Source organism: Cnephaeus nilssonii (assembly GCF_951640355.1).
Source record: "Cnephaeus nilssonii genome assembly, chromosome: 10".
NCBI lineage: Eukaryota > Metazoa > Chordata > Mammalia > Chiroptera > Vespertilionidae > Cnephaeus > Cnephaeus nilssonii.
In genome coordinates, this window is record NC_137081.1 from 59549762 (window position 1) to 59575744 (window position 25983).

General features: G+C 37.4%; 1 protein-coding gene across 4 annotated transcripts in view; it reads right to left on the reverse strand.

Moving 5' to 3' along the window:
* Nucleotides 1-25983, reverse strand: part of GALNT13 (polypeptide N-acetylgalactosaminyltransferase 13) — a 504499-nt gene that overhangs the window by 34426 nt on the left and 444090 nt on the right. For all 4 annotated transcript variants that reach the window (XM_079782941.1, XM_079782940.1, XM_079782939.1 and 1 more), the window contains exon 11: nt 13609-13707. In XM_079782941.1, coding sequence (XP_079639067.1) covers nt 13609-13707 — 99 coding nt within the window. The remainder of the gene's footprint in view (nt 1-13608; nt 13708-25983) is intronic.

A 25983-nucleotide genomic window follows, 5' to 3' on the forward strand; every position in this document is an offset into this window, starting at 1 on the left:
CTAAGATTCTTTATGAGAAATGAAGATGGACGCTAGGCTGTTTCCATGGTAACTCACTGAAGCAGGCCTTTTTTTCATTTAATGGAAAGGTATCATTTCTGTACATACCACATGTAGCTCCTTGCTCTGTATTGGATCAAGTCCTTTGATAAAAGAATAAAAGAAATGCACTGCAAAAAAGTTCTATAGTTCTGTCCCTGCTTGTGGTTAAATTATACTTGGGCACTAAATAACAAGAATGAAAAGCCCTTTTCATTTTGGCTATATTCATTCACCAGGCCATTTTTAATAACAAAAGTGCATGTCCAAGTATTTTCATGAGTTTGTATTAGACATAGGTTACAAGCTATTCTTTGACAACCTTTGCAGTCTGAAAGCTCTTTGCTCCTTTGTCCCCTCAGTTCAAAATTTCCTTGCTTGAAACTTACATTCTATTATTATCTTAGGTACTCTACTTATCAAACTTAATTTTCTACTCTCCCTAGTCCAGGACTGCCACTCCATTTGGTCCTGTATCCTACTCGCTGTCCTCAGACACCCATTCTTTGTGCTCACTGTCAGTTTTCTGAAGCCTTTTAGAACCATTCCTGTCCTTATCATACCTTTTTTTGTGAATGCTTCCTACATAACAGCAAAAAAAATTCTTTGTTTCAAGAATCATTGTTTTATATTACTGTTGAGATTGAGTATAGGAATTATGTTCCTATTTACTTATTTATCTTTCATCTTGTAAAAATGTGGAAGTGGATTTACACAAAATTTTATATTTATGACATAAAAATAGATAATAGGGAGGAAACAAAAGAGAAAAAACACATCCACATCTATATATATAAAACTCTAATGTGCAAATAGACTGAACGGTGGAACAACCGAACAACCGTCGCTATGACATGCACTGACCACCAAGGGGCATGTGCAGAACATGGTGGGTATAAGCAGCAGGTGGCAGAGTGCAAAACATGGTGGGCGTCGGCTGTGGTGGGATGGTGGAGCAGATGAGTGGGGGCGCCAGATCAAGGCAGGGCACCGGCTGCTGTCATTGGGGTAAGGCTCTGGTGGTTACTGAAAATTCTTTGCTCCCGTGTGCCATGGTCCCACCCAGCACTTGCACCTGCTGCTGGCGCTGGCCCCGCTCACACCCACTGCTGGCACCAGAGCCACTGCTGGCACCCTCTGCCAGTGCCTGATGCCGGCCCTGATTGCCCCTCAGGGTTTCTCTACCTCGCCCTGCTTCTGAGGGGCAATCGGGGCCAGCAGCCACCTCTTGCATCCACTGCTGGCACCAGCCCCACTTGCACATGCTGCTGGCACCAGCCCCAATTGCTCTGCACTTTCATCAGGTGCGAGCAGGGCCGGCGCCATCAGTGTGTGGAGGTGGCAGTGGCGGGAGTGGGGCTGCCAGCAGACAGGGAATGGGGAGGGGGGGCCATGGCAGGATGGGCCAGGCGGGGGCACGAAGGATGGGCCGAGACCCACCCCTGTTGTCACCGCAGCCTTGTGGCCCACAGTTCCTTTCAAGATGCATGGATTTGTGCACTGGGCCCCCACTAAAAATAATCTACACTAATAAAAGAGAAACATGCAAACTGACTGTACCTCCACTACGCCCACAAGCCACACCCACAAGCCAATCAGGAGAAAGTATGCAAATTAACCCGACCAAGATGGCTGTGGCCATGGAGTGAGCAGGAGGCTTGTGTTTCTCTGGCCAGCCCTGGCCTCCGCTCAAGGTTACAAAGTTTCAATTATAGAAGATAAATAAATCCCAACAAAAATGGTGGCAGCCATGGAGCTGGAGAGAGCAGGAGGCTTTTGTTGCCCCTGGCAATGGAGGAAGCCAAGCTTCCCACAGCCCTGGCCTGCCCTGGCCTCCACACAAGGTTACAAAGTTTCAATTATAGAAGATAAAAAAATACCAGATACCAGGGCCTCCACTTGGGTCACCGGGGGGCATGGCTGGCCTCCAACCACCACAGGCCCCTCACCCAGGCCACCCCATGCCCTGAGGGAACCCCCAACCTGATCCGGGACACCCTTCAGGGCAAACCAGCGGGCCCCCACCTGTGCACCAGGCCTCTATCCTATCAAATAGAAGAGTAATATGCAAATTGACTGTCACTCCAACACACAAGATGGCTTCCCCCATGTGGACACAAGATGGCTGCCACAAGATGGCCAACAGGGGAGGGCAGTTGTGAGAGACCAGGCCTCCAAGGGAGGGCAGTTGTGGGCGATCAGGCCAGTAGAGGAGTGCAGTGGGAGGGACCAGGCCTGCAAGGGAGGGCAGTTGGGGGTGATCAAGCCTACAGGGGAGGGCAGGTAGGGGTTACCAGGCCGGCAGAGGAGGGAAGTTGGGGGTGACTGGGCCTGCAGGGGAGGGCCGTTAGGGGTGACCAGTCCTGCAGGGGAGGGCAGTTAGGGGCAATCAGGCTGGCAGGGGAGCAGTTAGGCATCAATCAGGCTGGCAGGGGAGTGGCTAGGGGGTGATCAGACTGGCAGACAGAAGTAGTTAGGGGCAATCAGGAAGGCAGGCAGGCGAACATTTGGGAGCCAGCAGTCCTGGATTGTGAGAGGGATGTTCGACTGCCCCTTTAGGCCCAATCCTATCTGAGATCAGGCCTAAACGGGCAGTTGGACATCCCTCGAGGGGTCCCAGATTGGAGAGGGTGCAGGCTGGGCTGAGGGACACCCCTTCCTCCCCGTGCACAAATTTCATGCACCGGGCCTTTAGTAATATAATAAAAATAATCTAAGAATGAGCTAATATAAATAATAATCAATAGAATATTATTAATTTTTTCTGTATGGACTATGTGTTTAGTAGGAAAGGAAAAAAACAACAATACGCAAAAGAAAACCTCTTACTCAGGAGACAAATAACTCTTGATAATATCCAGTACAGTACTAGTATGAAATTCTCTTAAGGGAATCCATGGGAAGGACTCTATGTCATTAACAAATAGCATCTTCACCACCTTCCTCATACACAAAACAAGAGTTGGTGCTTTAGGTATATTTTTGTATTCCCCTTGGTGCCCATATGCTATTTGGGTACATGTGTGGTATTTATATGGTATTCAACAAAATCTTGAGTAATAAGTTTATTTTTTCTTTCTTTAAATCATTAGTTTTTGGTTAGCTAGCAGGTTGCTCAAAACTGTCACATTGTTCTGAGACATTTTCTAAAAGCATTTGTTTTCTAAATGTTTTCCCCCTGCTAAATTCAAGCTTTCTAAATTCAGTTATCCTGTCACTGTCTCAAAGATTTCACAAATCATTTGGATTTCCTGCTCTTGCCTCTTTAACAAAAGAGATTAAGAATACTAGAACTGATGGACATCTAGTTCAAACATATCAATGTATAGTATTGGACACTGAAGGACAGAAAGGACAAAGGACTTTCATAAAGCCACTCACTGCCTTGACAGAAGGTTTGTGCCCCACCCCCCTCTCATATATGAAGCCCTAAAACTGCCAGGTGATGGTATTTGGAGGTGGGATCTCTGAGAAGTAAATAGATTTAGGTGAGGTCATGACTGAGGGGTCCCCATGATGGGATTAGTGTCCTTATAAGAAGAGGACGAGACCAGAGCTTGCTTTCTGTCTCTGGCATGTGAAGAATGATGCATAAGAAAAGCATCTGAAGATAAAGTGAAGAAAGGAATGAGGTTCTGAAGATTGAAAAGGCACAGAGAGAAAAGTTCTACTGGGACCAAATAGTTGATGTAGAAAAGCCTATATCTTGGTAAAACTAGCAGAAAATGTGGAACCTATCTCTAAGCAACAGGAACTTTAGAGCAGATAAACTGGTTGGCTGAAGAAGCAGGTTAATGCTGCTCCCAGCAAAACATTTTTCTTTTAGTAGATTTTTTGGTTAATAGCCTACAATTCTCAGTGAGTAGAGTTCTATTGGTGGTGTGGGATAAGAGAGGTATATATGCTTCTGTGTGTGTGTTGGGTTTTATTAAACTAGGATAATATGCAACTTTCTGCTTTATGAGAATGTGTGATATTTTCCTTTTTTACAGAAGGGTGTTTTTTTAAATCAAAATATTATGGGAATCTCATTTATTAAATGAAATGAAATGTATGTGAAATTTCCCAGAGTATTTAACATATCTTAAAATTTGAGCCTATGGAAATTTAGTTTGAAACACTTTAGAGTGTGGGCTGATATAATGATACATTATAATTAAATATCATTATGTTTAATCAATAAAATAAATATTTTTATCCTACTATGTGCACTGATATCACCATTTCCTAAGACACCTTCTTAGAGACTATCATCCCCTCCAAGCCCAGTCTGGTGCCCCTCCTTGTTGCTCCCACGGCCCATTTTCCAATTACTGCTTCTTGATCAGGAATCACAGTAGAACGTTTTACCATTTCAACACTAGGAATAATTGAGCCTTTTCTGAAGCTGGTTTACTCCTACATTTTGACATAATGAATCATATAATCCATTTTGTACTTGTAGCTAGAAAGCTAAGAGCCAAATTGTGGCTTATTAAAATGAATGTAAGATTTCAGGGAATTAATTTTAAGTACTTTTACAGTAAAATAGTAAAAGTGCTTTGTAGGTTGACTTGCATTGCCAATTTTTCCATGGCTTTTGAAAAAAAATAATGTCGTATGTGATCGATGTTAACTATCATTATGCAGAAGTACATAAAATTAGACTGTACAATGTTTAGAAGAAAAAATAAATCTAAGAAACAGACAATATTAGTATTTAATTTTTAGGAAACATTTAGAAAAAAAAAGTCTCACATCTGAGTAACTCCTACCAGGGAAAGAAAAGGGTTGAACACAATGGATTTGCCATTTGTTACTATGCCAGGAAATATTCTGGCCAGGCAAAACTAGGCAGAATTAGATCTTAAGTTTAAGTTCTTGAAAATTTTAATCAACTCCAAGCTTAATAGATGTTCTTTTAATGTAAATAATAATGCAATTTATTTGAATTAAGAAAATGTTATTTATGATTATTTGCTCAGTTCTTTTTTTTAATTTTTAAAAAAATATATTTTATTAATTTTTTACAGAGAGGAAGGGAGAGGGATAGAGAGTTAGAAACATCAATGAGAGAGACATCGATCAGCTGCCTCCTGCACACCCCCTACTGGGGATGTGCCCGCAACCAAGGTATATGCCCTTGACCGGAATCGAACCTGGGACCATTCAGTCCGCAGGCCGACGCTCTGTCCACTGAGCTAAACCAGTTAGGGCTCAGTTCTTGAGTTAAGATTTAAATAAATTACAACAATTTTTAGAATCCCAGTGCAGAATTTATTAACTATTAATTAAAGAGGCCATTATCATTTAATATTATAAGCATTCACTTTAGTTATTTTATATTTTTCAATTTTTTAAAATGTAGGACTTAGAGCTTATTGAAAATTTTCTCTGCTACAATGACACTAAAATTGAAAAGAGAATACAAAAAGTCAAAATAAAATGGAATCTCCATAAGCAAAATTTCCATAATTGAAACATTCTGTAGAACCAGTGTAATTTAAAGCTGTATTCTTTTTAGCTACCACTTCATTTCTTGCAGTAGCAAGATGAAATAATATATATTTTTAAGTTTGAGGTAAGTTTAATATCTTAGACCTCTTTTCCAAAGAGGTGAATTGCTTACAGATACTAAACTAGATTATTTCTGGAGTTTCTCCTATATTAATTTCCTGTGGCTGCTGAGACAAATGATTACAAACTTAGTGGCTTAAGGCAATGGAAGTTTATTCTCTTACGGTTCTGGAGGCCAGAAATCCAAACTCAGTTTCACTGGGTAGAAATCAAGGTACTAGTAGGTCAGCATTCCCTCTGGAGGCTCAAGGCAGAACCTCTTCCTTGCCTCTTCTAAAGCTTCAGGGCAACTGCCTGCATTCCTTCACTTGTAACCAGATCATTCCTTCTCTGCCTCTGTGGTCACATTGTCTTGTCTTATTCTGTGTGTGTCAAATTGCTCTCTGCTTATCAGGATACATGTGATTGTATTTAGTTAGGGCCAACCAGATAATCCAGGATAACCTCCCCATCTCAAAACCCTCGACAGAATCACATTGTGAAGTCATTTTAGTTGTATCAGGTAACATTCACAGGTTTTAAGGAGTAGGATGTAGAAATCTTTGGGGGTCATTTTTCAGCCTACCACAGCTCCAAGTCTAGGCATTTTCAAAGAAACAATTTCATTCTCCAGGAAGATTTTTCCTTTATGTGGGTGAAATGCTGAAACTATTTCTGTGATAACAGCAGGTTTTTAAGTAACTTAGAAATTTTTGTATGAACATTTTTTACTCATTCATTTATATAGTAAGCAATTATTGCTATAGAAGATTAAAAAAGGAAAAGAACTAATTATTGCTTTCAAGAAGAGTTTACAATTTATTTCTGAAGATACGATGGATAAACATACATAACTGAATGACAGCATAAGGGCTAAAATGTAAGAGAAATATTGAGAGATAATATAAAAGTAAAAAAAAATGAGAAACATTTAAATATTATGAGTTCAGAAGAAGGAAATATCATCGTAGATTGCAAAGTAGAAAAAAATGCAATACTATATGAAGAAGATTGAGTTTTGAATTGGAACTAGATAAACTACGTAAACTATGGAACTGTGTAAACTAGAATTTATATAGTTAGAAAAGTAGGTAAAGGTCATATCAAGTTGGTATAAGAAAGATGATTAGAAAAACAAAAACAAATTAATAACAATTTTTTTTTTCAAGTCTGGTCTGGCTATACTCTAAATAGAGTTGAAGGAGCTGAGAATCTGTATTGGTGAGCAACAGGAGATAAACTTACAAAGGTAGGAAGTGGTCAGATTAGATAGAACTTGGGCTTGTAAAGAACATTATTTTTATCTTGTAAAAACCAGGAACTTAAAAAAACGTTTTGTTAGTTTTTCTAGTTGGGAGTGATATGTTGGAAGGAGTCCTCACTTCATTATGGAATGTGAGTAGAGTGAAGATGGGAGCAGATTGGAGCTATGGGGAAGCTATATTGACAACTATTATAGTAATCAAACTATTGAGGCAATCAAAGCCCAGACAGAGAAAGTAGAATTATTATTGAAAGAAAAGAAGAAATAGATAAAAATGACACTAGAAAGAATCCACAGGGCTTAGTGTCTAGTTTGGGGAGGACAGGGGTGATGAAAGGTAAGAGAGGAAAATGTAAAAGATGGATGAAAAAAAAAAAGGCCTTGAATAAAAGATGTAGTTATAGATACACTGAGCTTGAGGCTACACTTCTTCATTCAAATATAAATGTGCATTAGTCAGTTTGAAACAATGCCCAGTGACTGTTATTACTTTAGAGTTTCTTTATAGGTAAATTCGAGGGGATCAATTACCTAGGAAAATAAATAATAGGCTCACTGGCTTGTACCTGTATCCCAAAGGCTTTGTTGACACAAGAGTGATCTTGTAATTGTAGGCCCTGTTGAGACTTTCTCAGAATGAAACTAACTCTTGTTGATGGACTTGAGGATGAGCAGAAACCTTATGATCTCCAGAAAAAGTGGACCAATGTAAAATGTTTGTTTTGGGATATTCTCTCCTACTGACATCATAGACTAACATCATCTAGAGTTTCTCTTATAGGCTAAGATAGTAAGGTTTTGTTAAATGAATGATTGAGCCAAATTACCATTTCATCCTCAGTATATTCTACTCTTCATGTAGGAGCATAAGCCAAGACTAGAGATGTTCTCCCAACCAAGCATTAATTAGATTGAAAGGCTCTTAGAATAATTCCTATTTCTATAGAAGTTATACTAACTCTGCTCTCTTCTAGCTTGCATATATCCAACTCATTTAAACATTTAATGAATGGCACGTATTCATTCTTTCCTCATAGGCCATTTCATTTCACTTGCAAATTTACTTCGTGAAATCCCTGGTGAGTTTAAATTCCATCATGCAAGTTACTAAAATTGGACAAAATTAGTGTAGAAATGGCTTCTAAGTAATTATATTACTTATAAAAATGCAAACTTTAAAGTGAATACATATGTGTTGAATGAATATATTCATTACAATCTGGGAGTACATTAGCATGTACTACTAAAATAATTAAGCTTTCTATAGGAGAGGGTCCGTAATGAGGAAAGTATCTATAACTCTCAAAAATTTGTAATATACCTGTTATAATGTTAGATTCTTCTTAAGTATAAATAATTTTAGAGGAGGATGAGATATTTGTATAAAAGTATAGATAAGACCTAATGGTCTCTTCTTTATCTTGGCAGACAAGGAGTTTTAAAAAATGGTTAGCATAAGCTTTCCTAAAGGCTTGCTACCTTGAAAAATGGCTCTGAATCACCTACTGCAATAAATTACATGGAATGTTTCTATGTGCTTTCTAGCTCTCTTCAAATGAGTGTCTTTAGGGAGAAAAAGAAACATTATAAACACATTTGCTAAAATGTGAGCATTTTTCTATCACTTTATGTTTTTTGTATTTTTTACATTTGGAAGGAATGAATACAATATGTATGGGGGTTGCTCCCCTCCCCCTGTTTTGTTTTGAAAATGTATTGCAATTCAACGGGAAGCAGCATTGAATTTAAAAAAATTGTATACTGATACTTAATTTCAAATAAATGGTTATTTTAATAAACATACTAATCTAATTTGTATCCAGGTAAATTTGAAATAGAAATTAGTGTCAATATTTCAGTTGATATAATATGTGCCCAATGAGACTAAGCTCTATTTGCCAATTTTTGTATTGGCTCCTTTAAGATGATATAAATGTCATTTGAAAGCATCTCATTAAAAACAATGGTATTTCTACATCAAAAAGAGAAAACATAAAGGCAAGCAATGATTGGAATACATAAACTGTTTAAAAGTCTATATATGAAAATACACTGTAAACAAAAATGTCAAGTCAGAAAAATATCTGCAATGTGACAGTAGTTAATAATCTTATTTAATAAAGTGTTATTATAAGTAGATAAGAGAAAAAAGAATCCTCTCAACCCCCAATAAAAACATAAACAAAAACTATGACTCAAAAATTCACAAAGTATTGATGCCAATTTTAAAAATACTTAAGTACACTGATAATGTTAGAAATATAATCTACCTAATAAAAGAGTAACATGCTAATTGACCATACCTTTGCAATGCCCACCAATCAGGAGTGAGTATGCAAATTAACCCAACAACGATGGTGGGTTGATTTGCATACACAGGCACTGAGTGGCCGGGGGTGGGGCAGGACGCTTGTGTCGTTGCCATGGCAACGATGCAGGCATTCCGCACCACCCCAGCCGCTCCGGGCCTCTGGGCAGCATGGGAAGGCAGAAAGGCAGCTCCGGCCAGAGCAAAGGCAGTGCCAGCAGCCAGGGGAAGGAAGACCCATTCTTACACAAATCTTCATGCATTGGGCTTCTAGTTTAAAATAAAGAAAAATGTTTCTCCCATACTAAATTGGCAAAGATGAAAAACAAATAAAATACAATTTCCAGTTAGGTTTGGCCACTGTGATCACAATCCTGGGGGAGTATGGTTGAGAACTAATATAAATGCAGTGAATATAAATTTGGCATAGTCAGCTGGTTTTAAGTTCAAACTGGTTTTACCACCTCAATCATTTTATTAATCTCTCAGAGTTTACATTAGACTCATGAGTAAAATTAGGGTAATAACACCATGTATTAGATTGCTGTGAGAATCAAAGAGGCTAAGGCATGTTAAATGTCTATCAGAGTGTCTCTTCCTATTTTAGCTATTAGGAATGAATACAATATATATGGGGGTTGCGTACCTCCCCCAATTTTGTCCTATTAAATTGGTAAGACATTAAAAATGACAATTTGTCACTATATACTGAAAGACCTATACTGCTGAATAACCGCTGATATTTCAAATTTACTTCTGGACTTTTTTTTTGTTTTTTTCTGAAGCAGTTAATATGGATGCTCACCGATTTTAGCTACAAGGTTATTGATGAGCCTTGTCTATAACAATGAAAGTTCACAAATAACACTTTGTGTTAAACAATAATGGATTGATTAAATACATTATAATTTGCCCATTAATAATACATCCTGTTTAGGTTAATAAGTTACTAGCCAATAGGTAGTTAAAAAAAAAAAGCAAATTTATTTAGGTTTTAAACAGTGAGTATGTTTTAAGTTTGTGAGTGGAGCAGTATGCAACCAATAGTGCAATTAGAGAGAACAGTTATCAGTGAACTGTAGAGATATGAAAATGCACAGAGCATCCAGGGAATGGAAAATTATAAGACATATGTTTAGAATACAGGGATTATTAGGAAGACTATGCTGGAAATCCAGATGGGAATACAATTATTACGAGCTTTGTATATCATAACTAATGAATTTCTACTTTATTCTTTGAACAGAGAGAATTATTGGAGATGTCACTAAAATTTTAATTCTAATGTAGCATGTACGAGGTATATGAATGAACTTCTATAGGATGTATGGAAATAATGAGATGTTTTGACCATGCAGGTTAAAGAAGATATAGGCTAGGATAAATATAGGGTCCCTCATTGTAAAAGGACTTAAAGTTAGGAGTCAAGGGATTACTTTCATAGAAATATCAGGATTTGGTGACCAATTAAAATTCAAAAGTGAAGTGTCTATGTTGGGGTTCAATTTTGGATGATTGTGTAAAAGGGAAGGAAATGAGTACATCTGAAAATAGTTGTGATTTTAATAATTAATTGGCAATAGATTCTAGAGCTCAGGAGAGAGGCTGGTAAGGAAGATATAAAATCTGAGTCAATAGCATTGTAGGGGACAGAGAAATGCTTCCAGGAATCTACCAGGTACATTATCTTTTCAGAAGTATAAAGAACACAATCCCATGACTTCTAGTAAAACACTTCCTACCAGTAAATTATAAGTTCTTTATTTCACATGTAAAAATATAGGTTCAAGTTTTAATCAAATTCCTTTTAATTTTCATCCTTTTGAAAATGTTTAATGATCATCATAATATTACTTGCTAGTAAAAGTGCATTTCAAGAACAGATAGGAATGGAGTGGCTAATTTTGTCATTGTTATTTGAGGTAGAAGACTTTTATTATTAAGATTTTTTTAAAAAGCACTTCAAGATGATCAAGTGTTGAATTTAATAACACTCCACCTGCTATCTTGTTTTTCCAGTATTCCTGCTATAAAAACATCCATGCATTCTTTCGTCTATTTATTTAACTAGTTTTTTTTAGGTACCTACTATATCCCAAGCCTTGTGCCAGGTGCTGGGGATAAAGAGAGGAGAATATGCTGGATATATGAGTGTTTAAGAAAAATATATCTAACCAACTACCTACTGAAGGTTAGTTTCTTAGTAATATCTCCAGAGCTTAAAAAAGAAAAGAAAAGAAATACCAGAACTCCTGTGCAAAGAGAAAATGGTTAAGGTATAATTGTCAACAGACATGAAGAACCTTCTTTTAGAGATGTAACTGAGTGGAAATACTAAAAAATCAGGGTTAACATTTGTTAATGACTTTTGTATAAAAGCAGGAGAGAGAAATTTGAATATTTTTATGGATTGAGGCTACTTTTAAGAATTCAAAATGAAATAACCATAAAAATAGATGCTGCTTCCATGGTAACAAAAAAGGATAGCAATAAACAGGGAAGGTAGCTCTAAGAACAAAATCCTAAAATCTGTTCTTTTTTCAAGTAAGTCTAAAATTTAAACATGTTCCTATTATTAATGATCTTAGAAATATTTAGTTCTACCAAAGTATAAATCATAATAGGATTTTATATAATGGGTTAATTTTTTCATAATATATATTTGTTAGAACTACAGGAGAGGCAGTTTATTTTATTAGCTTAACAATAGGAAGTGTTGTGCATTTATCTTGCCTCTGGCATTAGTCACTAAATGAACATTTTATTTTTTTCTTATAGTAGTACAAAGAGAAATAACTAAGCACATAAATAAAATAATCCTACCTAATAATAGAGTAATATGCAAATTGACCATACCTTTGCTATGCCCACAAACCACGCCCACCAGCTACGCCCACCAGGAAACTGTCGCAGGGACGCTGGGGTGCGGCCTTGGGCACCAGCGGGGAGCCTGCACAGATCGCAGGCAACCACTGGGGGTCGGCTCCTATGATCCTTAGCAGGGAGGCTGGGGTGTAGCCAAGCCCAAGGCCGCCGCCCGGGGCCAAGCCCCGACCCTGAAAGAAGGCAGAAGGCGGTGGCTACAGCCAAGGCCTGGGTCCCCAGTGTTGGCAGAAAACTGGTGCAGGCAGCCAGGTGAATGAAGGTCTATTGCACGAATCTTCGTGCAAACGGGCTGCTAGTAAGTAAATATAATAATGGCAATAAGTACTGAATGTCTAGTATATGCCAGGCTATTGTTAGTTGTTTTATAGATTTTACTAATCTTTAGAGAAAAAAAATGGGGAAAATCTTTTATACACTTTCTGGATAAAATATTAAAGAGATTAACCAAAGAACTTATATGCATCTATACATAACCCATAGACACAGACAATGTGCAGTGAAGGCCTGGGGGCGGTTCAGGGTAGAGGGGGTCACTGAGAGAAATAAAGGGGACATCTATAATATTTTCAAGAATAAAGATACATTTAAAAAGGATTATGTAACTTATCATAAATTACCCAGGCTATACTAATACTATAAAATGATGTTCTTTTATTATCAACAGTTCATCTTTCTTCATTTTTGTTTAATTATGAAAGTAATATATATATACAAAATATGTGGAGTAAAAGTAAAATTTCCTATTCCAATTCAATCTTTTCACCAGAGGTAATCTATATTCCAGATAGATTTCTATACATATCTAATAGAGTAGATAATGATCCATATAAATATAGATATTATAGATACTACATAGAGAAAAATGTTCACACATATTTTTTTTTTTGTAAATGAGATCATTCAAAATAAATTGTACTGATTTTATTACCCTCTTTTCAATTTTGATAACAATACATACAGACTTCTCTCAGTCATTTTGCTGGCTATATAGTATTCTATACTATGAATACATCATGATTGAATTAAATATTGCCCTCTTGGTAAATATTTAGGTGTTTTCACTGTTTGTGTTATAATAAAAAAGGTTCCAGTAAACATTCTTGTACATATATTTATAGACATGAATAAATATTCATAAAGGTGAAAAATATTGTTTTTAATTTCTATCTTGTCACTAAATTCATGATGTAGAGACATTAGAATATATGTAGGTATAGGATTTTAGCTTTTGTTCAGTTCATTTATGAATTCCTAAGGTTTTGACATTATACATTTTGTCCTCATTTGCTCATACATGGTAAAATGAGATGAGTCTGAAATATTGGGCTGTTCTCATTACTGCAGGCTAGTTGAAAGTTTTGCCCATTTAATTAAATTCTGTAGTACTTTCTTAAGAAACTTGGGATAATAAAAGAGTGTAATTAGTTCTTAATTTGACTGCCCATTGATTTGCTAAACTAAGTCTTTATTGTAATTGAGTTGTAAGCCATGGTCTAGTGTGATAGTTTTCATAATAATATGTCCCTCCTGCCAGCCCCCCAATATGAAGCTCTTAAAAAAAAAAAGGAGAACTTACCTGATTTCCTCCCATACCATGACAGTTGAATATGCCCACTTTTTCATTTTCCTTGCGGCCCATGTTGTCTAAACATTGATTAGTCTCAACATTTCTTATCTAAAGGAAACACACATAAAACCATAAGTCAGATAGAGATAAGTCAGAAAATCTTTCTGATATCAAAGTGTATATTGATAACAAAAGTATACACATGTGTAAGGAAATATAAAAAGAACACATTGCTTTAAATTATGTATTTTCCATTTTCTGTTTCCATTTTCAGATCCGTGTAAGTTTCTGAACCTCCACTGAAATAAATGTGCCAACACTGGCATTGTCAGTAGCAGCTACTCAAGAGGAGCTACTTGTTTACAGCACAGTATCAAAGAAGAAGGGGGCATCTACTTATTACAAATTAGGAATTCTTCTACAAATTCTTTTAAAATTAGAACAATGTCCAAATCCCACTATACTGGTAGTCTATTCTTGAATTATCTATGGTACCATATGCAAATAAATATAAACAAGTTGGTTAAATATTCAAGTATATGTTTTTATAGATTGCTTCCAGTGTTACTAGATGCTTCATTTTATATATTAATGGAGATTAATTACATTGTTTATTTCTGTAACTAAAACATACTCATACATCTTTTTTTCATTCCTAATGCCAAACTTGACGGAGAGCAGTTGACCCTAAGAAAATCTATTACAAGGCTAAATGATGACTTCACATTAAAAATCCCTCAAAAGCAAGATTAAATTGTTAACTGCAAACATAAGATTCTTGGTTTACAATCAAACACTGCATTAGCCCCATAATTAATATAAAGTTAATACATATTTGAGCCAAATATAAATACAAAAGATATTCATTAAGTTTTAAAATGCTAAAATTACTAAGTCATGTACAAGTGAATGCAAAAAAAGGAGAAGAAAAACCTTTCTAATATATGGAATGTTTTCAATTTTTTCCTTAGTCTCAACCCTAAGTATGCATTTGTTATACTTGTCCACTCTGCTTATCTCTGACTCTTATTACGACATGCATATTTTACTGTTCACTCATAAATCACTTGGATATGTATCCTTAGTTATCTATGGCTTAGGTACATGTTTATTCATTTTGGCGAATGAATAAGAAGATGGATTAGGTTTACACATTTTGCTTTTCTCCATGGTCAAGTAATAGTTCCTGGAATTGGAAAAAATGATGTGATTTGCATTAAAGCCCCAATTGGCAACTGAGAACAGTGGGGATTGGAATTCGCACTTGGCAAGGGTTAGAAAAAAACTGAGCACAGTGGTCAAACCCTGTTCTAGTGGGTTGAGATTTTGAGCAGGATTATGGATGCTTTCATCAAGAATTCTGAGCAGCAACCCATTAGAAAGCACAGAACACAATGTGGATATTAGAGGGAAAGGACATAAGCTCCAAGAAGAAAATTATGTCCAAATTGAGGAGGTGGGGACAATAGGAACAAAGGAAATGGAAGGTCCAGATAAAAGTAGAAAAGATAAACAGAGTTAGGAGATCTCAAAAAATAAGGGACAGTTTTTTTTGTTTGTTTTTTCCAACTCTTCAAAAAGTACAGGAACAGGAGATCGAGACTGGTCAAATTAGAAATGTCTCCTGTGTAAACAGTTCATGTCAAGGACAGCTGGAACATTTACCCTAAACATCCCTGCTGTGTAGAAAAGGAATTGGCTTTGTTATGAAAACCTCCTTTACTTCCCACCAGCTCTCAGTGTTAGAAATTATTCACACAGAAAAACACACGGGCTTTAGTCCCTCAAATTTATCCTGAGAAGAATCTTCAACTAGTGAGTTTTAAGAATTCACAGCACAGTGTTCAGACCCTTCAGGCATTAGAAAGGAGACTTTTCACTGACATAAATGGATTGTATAAAAACACTTTTTCCAGTTTTAACTATTATCTGATTGCCCTGAATCAAATTCTCACGAGTATTTATTAGTAATGTGGGTGTTATCCTGGTCTCATTTCCATCAGACACCCCACTACTTCCCTTTGCTTCCTACTGCAAAGATTGTAATATGATACGGTCATAAAATTGACAGCTCATATTTTGGGATTTGTGAGAATACCTCGCCACCTAATTTTGTTGTCAACATTGTCATCAATTTTTGATTTTGCTCTCCTCTATGCTCCTTCTATTTTCATGGGGGAATTCAAGGACATTCATACACCATGTCACTGCTGCCACTGTGTTTTCAGAATTCCAGGACAGACTCATTTTGGGGACTGCAAGAAAAGAAGCCTGTTACAATTTTGACATGTTCTAACTTTTCTACAGAGTGGTTTGTTCACTTCTGGACAAGTAATATTGTCCTTTAGAATGTAACAGATGCTAAGAGGATACAATATAGGAACTTGACTCAAGTCTGGTGAGGCGGGCTGGACACGGGATCTAGGAGACTAGGAATAGACAGAAGTCAGTGGCTTAGGGCAGCTGCCAGATGAGACAGGAGAGACCACTACCACCACCACCACTAATATCATCCATCGGCAATAATAATTAGCAATTATGTAATTGCATGTGTCAGGTGCTATTCTAAGCACTTCTGTATAATAGCTAATTTAAAATTTATAACCAACCTTTTACCTCCACATGACAAATGAAAGCATTAAGATACAGTGAAGTTAAGAAACTTGCCCAAATAAGGAATTGAAAGTTATGAGTTTGGGAACTGCCCAACCCTGACATCCTGAGAGGCAGGCAGAATTCATCAGAAAGGAGGCCTGGGAGGAGCAAGGGAGGATTGAGTTCCAGTTGACCAGAAATAAAGGTAACAACAGGCAATCCAGACAATGGTGAAGGCACATAGAACAAGACGTATGAAAACTGGTGAGGTTCAGATCAAGAACAAACTCTGTAAGGAGTTTCTAACAGATAGAGTTCTTCAGTGGTTGGTTGCCTAGATTTTTAGTTCAGAAGACTAAAAATAAGGTTTTCTTTCATGTTGATTGCCACACTGCTGGGCTGAGGTCACGTAAATGATTTCTGGCCATGGCCAGGATGACATCAGATACAAACAGGATGGGGCACAGAGTATCAGGAAACAGGGGTATCAATATCATCTTAAAAAATATATAGGAGGAACATATCTTAGGGGTACAGATAATATCTGAAAAGTTTATGCCACTAGGCCTGTGATATCCAGATTTTAAAAAAATTCCATGCACATGTAGAAGGCAGGTTGGTTTAAAAAATCTCATCAGATTTTTTCTAAATTAGTAAGCCCAACACTATGGGGATTTTCTACATTTTTCTTCAAAATATAAAAAACGGTCACTAGTGCATACTGGCAATCCTTAAAAAGAAAATCTTAATGCAAATGATAAGATATTGGCATGCCAGAAAGTTCAAACCATGCATCTCATCTTTTGAGATGCAAAGGATAATCAGATTTAGGGTAATCTTGTGTGATTTTTAAAATCAAAACCTTTCTAAGAACATCCTGGGACCTTAGTCAAAGAATGTTGTATAAGCAAAGAAGTGAAATTTCTGGAAAGATCCTGATCTTGACCCTGGTACCTGACAATACCAATTGCTTGATCATGCCATTAAGAAAAATCTAGGCAACCAACCACTGGAGAACTCTATCTGTTAGAAACTCCTTACAGAGTTTGTTCTACGACTTATATCAGCCTAAAGTATAGCACACTCATAGTTCTGAAATCTGGAAGATTCTTTGGATTCATTCTTTATGTTAGCAAGCCTTTTTCAAAATGTTTCTACTCACCAGCTTTTGCTCCCTCTGCTGGATCTTAATAGCAAGCAACAATGAAAACTCCAATTCTAAAAAGAGGCATTTAAGTATATTTTCTCTTTACCAAATTATGAATAAATCAGAGGGATGTGTGCAAAACCTATATGCTTAACAAATCCAAGCTGACTTTGATTTAAAATGCCCTGATTAATGAGTGTGAAATTTTAAGATTCTGAATATGTGATACCTTAACCCCATTCCATCAAAAAAGAACGTAAGAAATGAAACAATTTTATTTATTTTGGTGAATAGCAAAAACAAACACCACTAATCCTGGGAGAATTCAGTGTATGTCTAACTTGCATATATAGTTTGTTGCAGTTGTTTTGTGTCAATATATATTTGAGTAATAAAATTAAAATTTGTTCTAGCTTAATTATCAGCAATCTGAATTAAAAGTATTTTTCAGGCCTGGCCGGTGTGGCTCAGTGGTTGAGCATCAACCTATGAACCATGAGGTCATGGTTCAATTCCCCATCAGAGCACATGCCTGGGTTGCAGGCTCCATCCCCAGTGGGGGGTTTGCAGGAGGCAGCCGATCAATGATTCTCTCTCATCATTGATGTTTCTATCTCTCTCTCCCTCTTCCTTCCTCTCTGAAATTAATAAAAATATATTTAAAAATATTTTTCAGGTAATAAACTCAATTTTTTTCACAGGTGAGTCAACCAGCCCAACATTCTTTAAAGTTAACCTCTAATGAAGAATAACATATTTATCCTGTCTATACATATGCATATTCAGTTACCCTGGCATGAAAATTAGTTATTTTGGTACCAAAGAGTTTCAGAAATATAATCATGAGCAGAGAGAATGCCCCCATTTCTGTAACTCATTTACAATAAGGCTTTTTTTTTTTTTACTGGTTATCCTATTAAAAGGTCAAGAAGACTGTGAATCTATAAATAGATTGATCTCCTGATTACCAACAGAGAGGATAAAGCTCTAAGTGCTTTTGCTTCTGTATTTGGCAGTAACTGATTATACCCTGAATCTCTGCAGCCAAGCAGCTTCATAGATCTCTATTTTTAGTAACTTAAATTTGCTCTTTAACGATATTTAAGAATGCAGTACCAATATGTGCCAATGCCTTAACTAGTGGTTATAGTTAAAAGATATAAGAGGGAAAAGATATGCTGAGGTCAAGTAGGTAATATAAAATGCAGAGACAGGTATCTAAACATCCTCAAAGCAAAGACACAACTGCAAATGTTAAGCCCCAGGCGTTAAGTCACTTGGCTCCAGAAATCCCCTTCTCTTTCTTCTTCCCTCTGGTACTCTTGTGTTCCATATAGCTCACAATACTTCCCCCCTCCCCCAAATGCTGGCCTGTCATGGGCCAAAAATTTGGGTGAGAGATTACTGTGTTAGAATGCCATTTTTCAATGTTAAACTTAAATTACCCTTCATATGTGCAAGATCAGGATCTGGCATGCTGAATCTACATAAGCTAAAGGACTACTAAAGAGAGAATGTAATGCTGCAAAGAGCTTGACTTCCTTATCCCATTATGATCTCCTTACTGAGTCTAAAAGGCACATGCTTCATTAAACTACTTAAAGGTTTTAGTTCAAAGCAATTGCACAGCTTTTAACTTCTCATTCAAAATTGCATGAAATTCATGAGCTGGGTGAAGTAATATTTCAATTACCTGAGTAAAATAAAAACATAAGAAATTAAGATATAATCATCTGACGTCAGTAATTCTACTGATGATTATTTTGGTGAAAATCTATAATGAAAAATTGAATACCATATTTGCCTCTATCTTCTAGTATAGCTAGGAAAGTTAAAAAAATCTACAGGGAAATGTTATATTCACCAATATACTGCAACATTAAATACAGGGTGTCCCCAAAAATGTATACACATTTTAACAGCTGATAGCTCAATTTTGAAAATGAAATGTATTTTAATAAATACTGTCTTTATATATAGGCTTTGAGAAATACTGAAACTTAAGAAAACTGTAAATTGTTAAATCTTAACAATTTCACTTGAAATTGAGTAGATATGAATATACTATAATAACATAATTTTGTTGTCTTGATAAGTAGCTTAGACATGTGATATCACTTTGAGGCTCTAACTATTTGATAGATAGTACCTCCATAAATAAGGAAAATAGCTTTTACATTCTTTTAGTAATAGTTAATGATAGACAATAAGAAATACAAAGCTTTAAGTAAGTTACTTGTCCATTAACAGATCATCATCTCAAACTCATTATCAAAATGTCCATCTTAAATTGTGTATACTTGACTACACAAAATTGAATTGAGAAGTAGTGCTCAGTGAATTTGTCCTTTGTTTCCATGGAAACAGTTGCTGGATTGCTGGCTTTAAAGTGGAAAACTATAGTACATTAATATCCCAGAAAGTTCAAAACTTATATCTTAGACTTTTTGTGCCAGGTTCTTGAAACAGCAGTTCATAGCATGCCTATATACCTGATGTAAGACACCTTTGATTTCTACTGAGTTTCTTGGTTCTCTCTTGCCAGCCTCCACCCAGTAGAATAGCTCAAGAATAAAGGTATTTCCTTATTTGACTTTGCATCCTTACTATATAATACTGGTTCCAGCTTAAGCCCTTATTTAATAAAAGCATTTTTGAACACATAAAATAGAATAATGTAATCTATTTTCTCCTTCTAGTTATAAGGAATGCGAGCTTTAGTGTCAGACTAAATTCATGTATTTGAATCTGACTTCAACAGCTAGCTAGTTCTATGACCCATAGGTCAATCATATACTTTTTCTATGTCAGTTTCCATATTAAATGGAAGATAATAACAAAACCCAAGTCATGAGTTGTGATTTTTAAATGATGTAATTGAAATAAAGCATCTAGGATAATGTTTGACATAGTAAGAAATCAATAAATGGTATTGATAATAATTGCAATAACTGTACTGGTGCTGCTACAACTTCTTGCCAGGCACAGTGCTAAATTCCCTTATCTTCAATCATCACTATAACCCTGTATGATTATCTCTATGCTGCTGACAGGTACCAGAGAGGATACCTAGTACCACTCAAATTGTAAACTGTGGGGTCCAAATTTAAACCCTCTTCTGCTTGATTCCAAGGCCCGGGATTTTTTCAACATGACATACTGCCTCTTCTGGATATGTTTCAAAAATCCAGAAAGGCACAATATCTCTCCTTCAAAGCTTTTCAGACTGTTTCTAGAAATTAAAATATGGCTACCTGATCCATTACAGAAGATAGCTAATTCAAAATCAGTAGGTTGTACAAAGAAATTTGTCCACACTATACTCTATTTTTACTTTTTCAGTAAGTCAATTAATTAGATTTCCTTGATGTAGTGCAGGAAAGCATAAAATTGGATGTTTAACTTGGAAGTAAACATCAAGGTCTCATTTCAGAGCACCGAGTCTTTCTCAGGAGTTACCTGGTGGCCTTAGAGAATTTCCAAAAAGTCCTCTTTACTCACACCGATGATGTTATATGCTCTGGTTATATCTCCTTTTAGGAAAAGTAATCAATGTTTACTGGTCACCTGGGTCCACTGACGACAATAGGAGAAATACTCTACCACAAGAATAAAAAAACTCACTTTTTCTAAGGGTACAGGCAGGCTCATGATTGTTCAAGCAAACTTTTCAGTAAAGAAATGATAGTATTAACTATTTTATTTGGGATCTCCAGTAAACTACAATATAATAACTAGCATGCAAACACTGTTCGAGTTTAAAAAGTACTGTCATATATGTCATGTACTGAATATAAATGCTGTGACATTGGTGCTAACATGGGATTTATTACATACTAGAGGCCTAGTGAACGAATTCATGCACAGGTGGGGCCTTTGGCCTGACTGGAGATCAGGGCCAATCAGGGCCATCTCCCCAGTCTCGATTGGGGCCGATCAGGGCCAGCCAGCCGGGGAGGGATTGCGGGAGGGCTCCACAGCGTGTCTAGCTCTCTAGGCCAGTCCTGATTGGCCAGACCTCAGCAGCAAGCTAACCTACTGGTCAGAGCATCTGACCCCTGGTGGTCAGTGTGCATCATAGCAACTGGTTGACTGGTCAACCAAAAGGTCAACCAATCGGTCGGACACTTAGCATAGTATGCTTTTATTATACAGGATTTGGAAACGATGGCAACAACAACCCCCTCCCATAAAAACAAACAAATAAGTGAATAAAACCCTGAGGCACAGGACTAATAAATGACTAAAGTGGTACATTCAGTGTTATTACATATAAATCTTTGCACTACGTTATTCAGATTGAGGTTAAGTATCTGTAAACTGAAAAATTATATAGAGAGATATTTACATGGCTAATGAGGAAGTGGCAATTTGTCAAACAGTGCATGGATATAGCACAGAAAAATAGCCTTGCAGAACAATTCAGCTAAGGACCATTCAGTTTGAGTCTTCTTTTTTTCTTTAATTATTTTCTAGTTAATCATAAGTAAACTAGAGGCCAGGTGCACAAAATTCGTGCACGGAGGGGGGTTGTCCCTCAGCCCAGCCTGTACCCTCTCCAATCTTGGACCCCTCAAGGGATATCTGACTGCCTGTTTAGGCCCGATCCCTGGGATTGGGCCTAAAGGGCAGTCGGACATCCCTCTCACAATCCAGGACTGCTGGCTCCCAACTGCTTGCCTGCCTGTCTTCCTGATTGCCCCTAACCGCTTCTGCCTGCCAGCCTGATCACCCCCTAACCACTCTGCTGCCAGCCTGTTTGCCCCCAACTTCCCTCCTCTGCCGGCCTGGTTACTCCTAACTGCCATCTCCTGCAGGGTTGATCACCTCCAACTGCCTTCCCTTGCAGGCCTGGTCCTTCTCAACTGCCCTCCCTTGCAGGCTGGGTGCCTCCCAACTGCCCTCTCCTGCTGGCCATCTTGTGGTGGCCATCTTGTGTCCACATGGGGGCAGCTATATTGTGTGTTGCAGTGATGATCAATCTGCATAGTACTCTTTTATTAGATAGGATAGAGGCCTGGTACAGGGGTGGGGGCCAGCTGGTTTGCCCTGAAGGCTGTCCCTGATCAGGGTGGGGTTCCCTTGGGGCGTGGGGCGGCCTGAGCGAGGGGCCTGTGGTGGTTTGCAGGCCGGCCACGCCCCCTGGCAACCCAAGCAGAGGCCCTGGTATCTGGAATTTATTTTCCTTCTACAATTGAAACTTTGTAGCCTGGAGCAGAGCCAAGCCTGGGGCTCCCTCCGAGGCCCACAGCCATTTGTGTTGGGGTTATAATTGAAACTTTGTTGCCTTAAGCGGGTGGGCCCGGCCAGGGTGTGTGGAAAGCTTTGCTTCCCCTGTTGCCGGTGGCAACCCTGGCCTGCTCTCTCAAGCTCCATTCTGCCGCCATTTGTTTGAATTTGTTTACCTTCTATAATTGAAACTTTGTAGCTTGAGTGGAGGCTTAGGCCTGCAACGGCTGGCGGAAAGCTTGGCTTCCTCTGTTACCTAGGAAACCTTGCTCTCTGTGGCTGTAGCCATCTTGGTTTGGGTTAATTTGCATACTCTCTCTGATTGGATGGTGGGCGTGGCTTGTGGGTGTGTCGGAGGTATGGTCAATTTGCATATTTGTCTATTATTAGATAGGATTATGTGTGTCTATTAAAGTGACAGTGTGGATAAAGTTAGATTTTTTTTTTACAATGAATCAAAAAAGTATTAGGTCAAATTCTATAAATTTTCAGATATCCTAATATGACCTGTAAAAATGCCAATTTCAAATGAATAACAAAATTAATAATTCTTTCCCAAATGCATTACATGATTACTGTTGAAATGCTTTAGTTACAACCAATATTAACCCTTTGCACTCGCTTGCTTTTTTCTCGATTCCTTTATTCTACTCGGGATTTAATTTTTTAAATACCCCAGATTTTACAAAGCGCGGCAGTAGAATAAAAAACTGGAGTTTCTTTTCATACAAACTTATTTAGATTTTTTCATATTTCAAATTATTGATACATTCAAAGAGTAATTTTAATCTCTATAATTTTTAATCGTGTGATATTTTTTGAAACATTCACCCACATGAAGACCTGGTTTACATTCACATGTTTCGCAAATATAAATCGTCTCTCTTCTTCCTCCTTTGATTTTTCTGTTAGAACAAACAACACAATCTTTGTGTTTTTTGTTAGGGTGAGGTGTGATTATATGGAGCTTTCCATCTAAACGTTGCTCTAAGTTAGTGGATAATAATCTACCCCTGGAAATTAGTGTACCATCTCTGAATTCTCCAACAAGATCATCTACTAGTTTCCTAATAAATTTCACATGCGTTATCAGTTTTTCATTTTTTCTTTTTTGGCATTCTTTGTACAATATATAGGAATTTACAACACTGACCTCAAACCCCCAGAGAAACAATTTACGCCACCATTTTAGAGTCTTCCTCATAAAACAGTATGTGCCTGTGTAGTGATCAGCTATATCAACACTCCCCATAAACTTTGTATAGTTGGTCACGACCTTGGGTTTGAGAACTATTTCCTTCCCACCACCACGCACTCTCCTTTCCACAGACTCAGTCTCTGAAGTGTCCCATGTACGGAGCATCGTGACTATCCTCTTGTATTTCCACACAAGAAGCATTACATTTTTTAAAATAATTTTTTAAATATATTTTATTGATTTTTTACAGAGAGGAAGAGAGAGGGATAGAGAGTTAGAAACATTGATGAGAGAGAAACATCGATCAGCTGCCTCTTGCACACCCCCTACTGGGGATGTGCCCACAACCAAGGTACATGCCCTTGACCAGAATCGAACCTGGGACCCTTGAGTCCGCAGGCCGACGCTCTAACCACTGAGCCAAACCGGTTTCGGCAGCATTACATTTTCATCCCTGAAAGCCACTATCTCTCCTTTCATTAGCTTTGGATGTTTGATAACAGGTGGATTATCTTTCCTATTGGGCATTATTGTCCCTGTCAAGTGTGTTTTTTCTTTGAACAATTCCTTTGCAAGAGTGACACTAGTGTAATACCTGTCAGTGAAGAAATGATAACCTTGAGAACCAAGTACTGAGTTCTTCAATCTTTCATGAAGCTCTAAAACTATTCTGCTAGTAAAAGGGAGATCAGGTCTCACCAACGTTTCAGATGTTATTCCTCCATAATAAGGGACAAATGAATGTATGTAACCACATTTTGAATCTGAGAGGACATATAAACAAATACCCTATTTTGTTGGCTTTTTAGGATTATATGTGATGAAGTGTATATTTCCCTTGAAACCAACAACAGCCTCATCAACAGCAATCTCTCTTCCAGGACAGAATCTCTCCCTAAATTTCATTTCAAGGTATGACAAGAAGCAGTTTACCTTCTCGGTTCTTGTTCTCAAATCTTTACTTGACTTTTGGTCGTTTTTCAAGTGTAACATCCAAAATATTTGCAAGAACCTTTCTCTTTTGAAAACAGATTGAAAAAATGGTATATGAGACTCAAAATCCATGGACCAATAACTCTGCAAGTTGGGGTGATTCAATACACCCATATTTAGTATTACACCAAGAAATCTCCATTTCCTCTATCGTCACATCTTTCCAATTATTCCAAGTGGATCTCTGGGATAGTTCTTTCTGGCTAATTTTATGCCTAGCATACTCATTTGTCTCATCCGTTACATTTTTTATCAACGTCTCAGTAAAAAACAACTGAAAAAAGTCTATTGGTGTGGCACATCCAGAAGGAACTTGAGGTCCAACATGTAACTGACCAGCGGAGAAAGGGATTCTGCTAGGCTCTTTGTCATTCACAGAGGTAGATGTCCACTTTTCTTTTTCCTGCTTTCCCCTAGAAACGTAACTTTCACTGGGTCTTATACCCGATTTATCAATGATATCACCTATATCTCCATCACTCTCACTCGAATAAACAATTGTGCGTCTTCGTTTTGCCTTTATGAATTCAATGTCACTGTCACTGTCAGTACTTTCAGCCAGATCTTTGGGCAAAGCAAGGGACTTTTTCCTTTCTGTAGTTCCACTAGGACCAGCGATTTGTTCATCATCTCCACTCGCATCCTCGGATAACTCACTTTCGTCACTATTACATTTTTCACTTTTTTCTTCGTTTTCGAAGTAAAATTCATCATTGCTGCTTTCTATGTCTTTGGAAAACTTATCCATCCTGAGGAGAGGAAATTCACTCAGAATGTGCGACTGCTAGGGGGCAAACCAATCATCCAACTAAACCCTGTGTCATGACAACATCTGTGATATGCTAATAGAAACCTAAACAAACCTAAGAGATGAAAAGATAAGGAAGGTTCTTTACCAAGGGAAGATGATGCAAGCTCAAAAAGGCATGATGCAATGACTCATGCCTTGGACCCTCCTACTCAGGATTGCTGGGCCTATGCAAAGGATAATCTTAGGTGGTGGCATCAGTTGAGACGGCATTTACATTTTACTTGTCCTTTCATGCTAATGAAAACAAGAAAAGATACTGGAAAAATATACAAAAATCCCCCTTCCTCCCACGGTGAAACTACGTGTTGAGTGTGTCTCGACATACAAACTGCTACCGATGCTAACCATGTCGAGTCACACTCGACATCCAAGTGCAAAAGGTTAAATTAGTTTTTATTCCCAAATCTAATG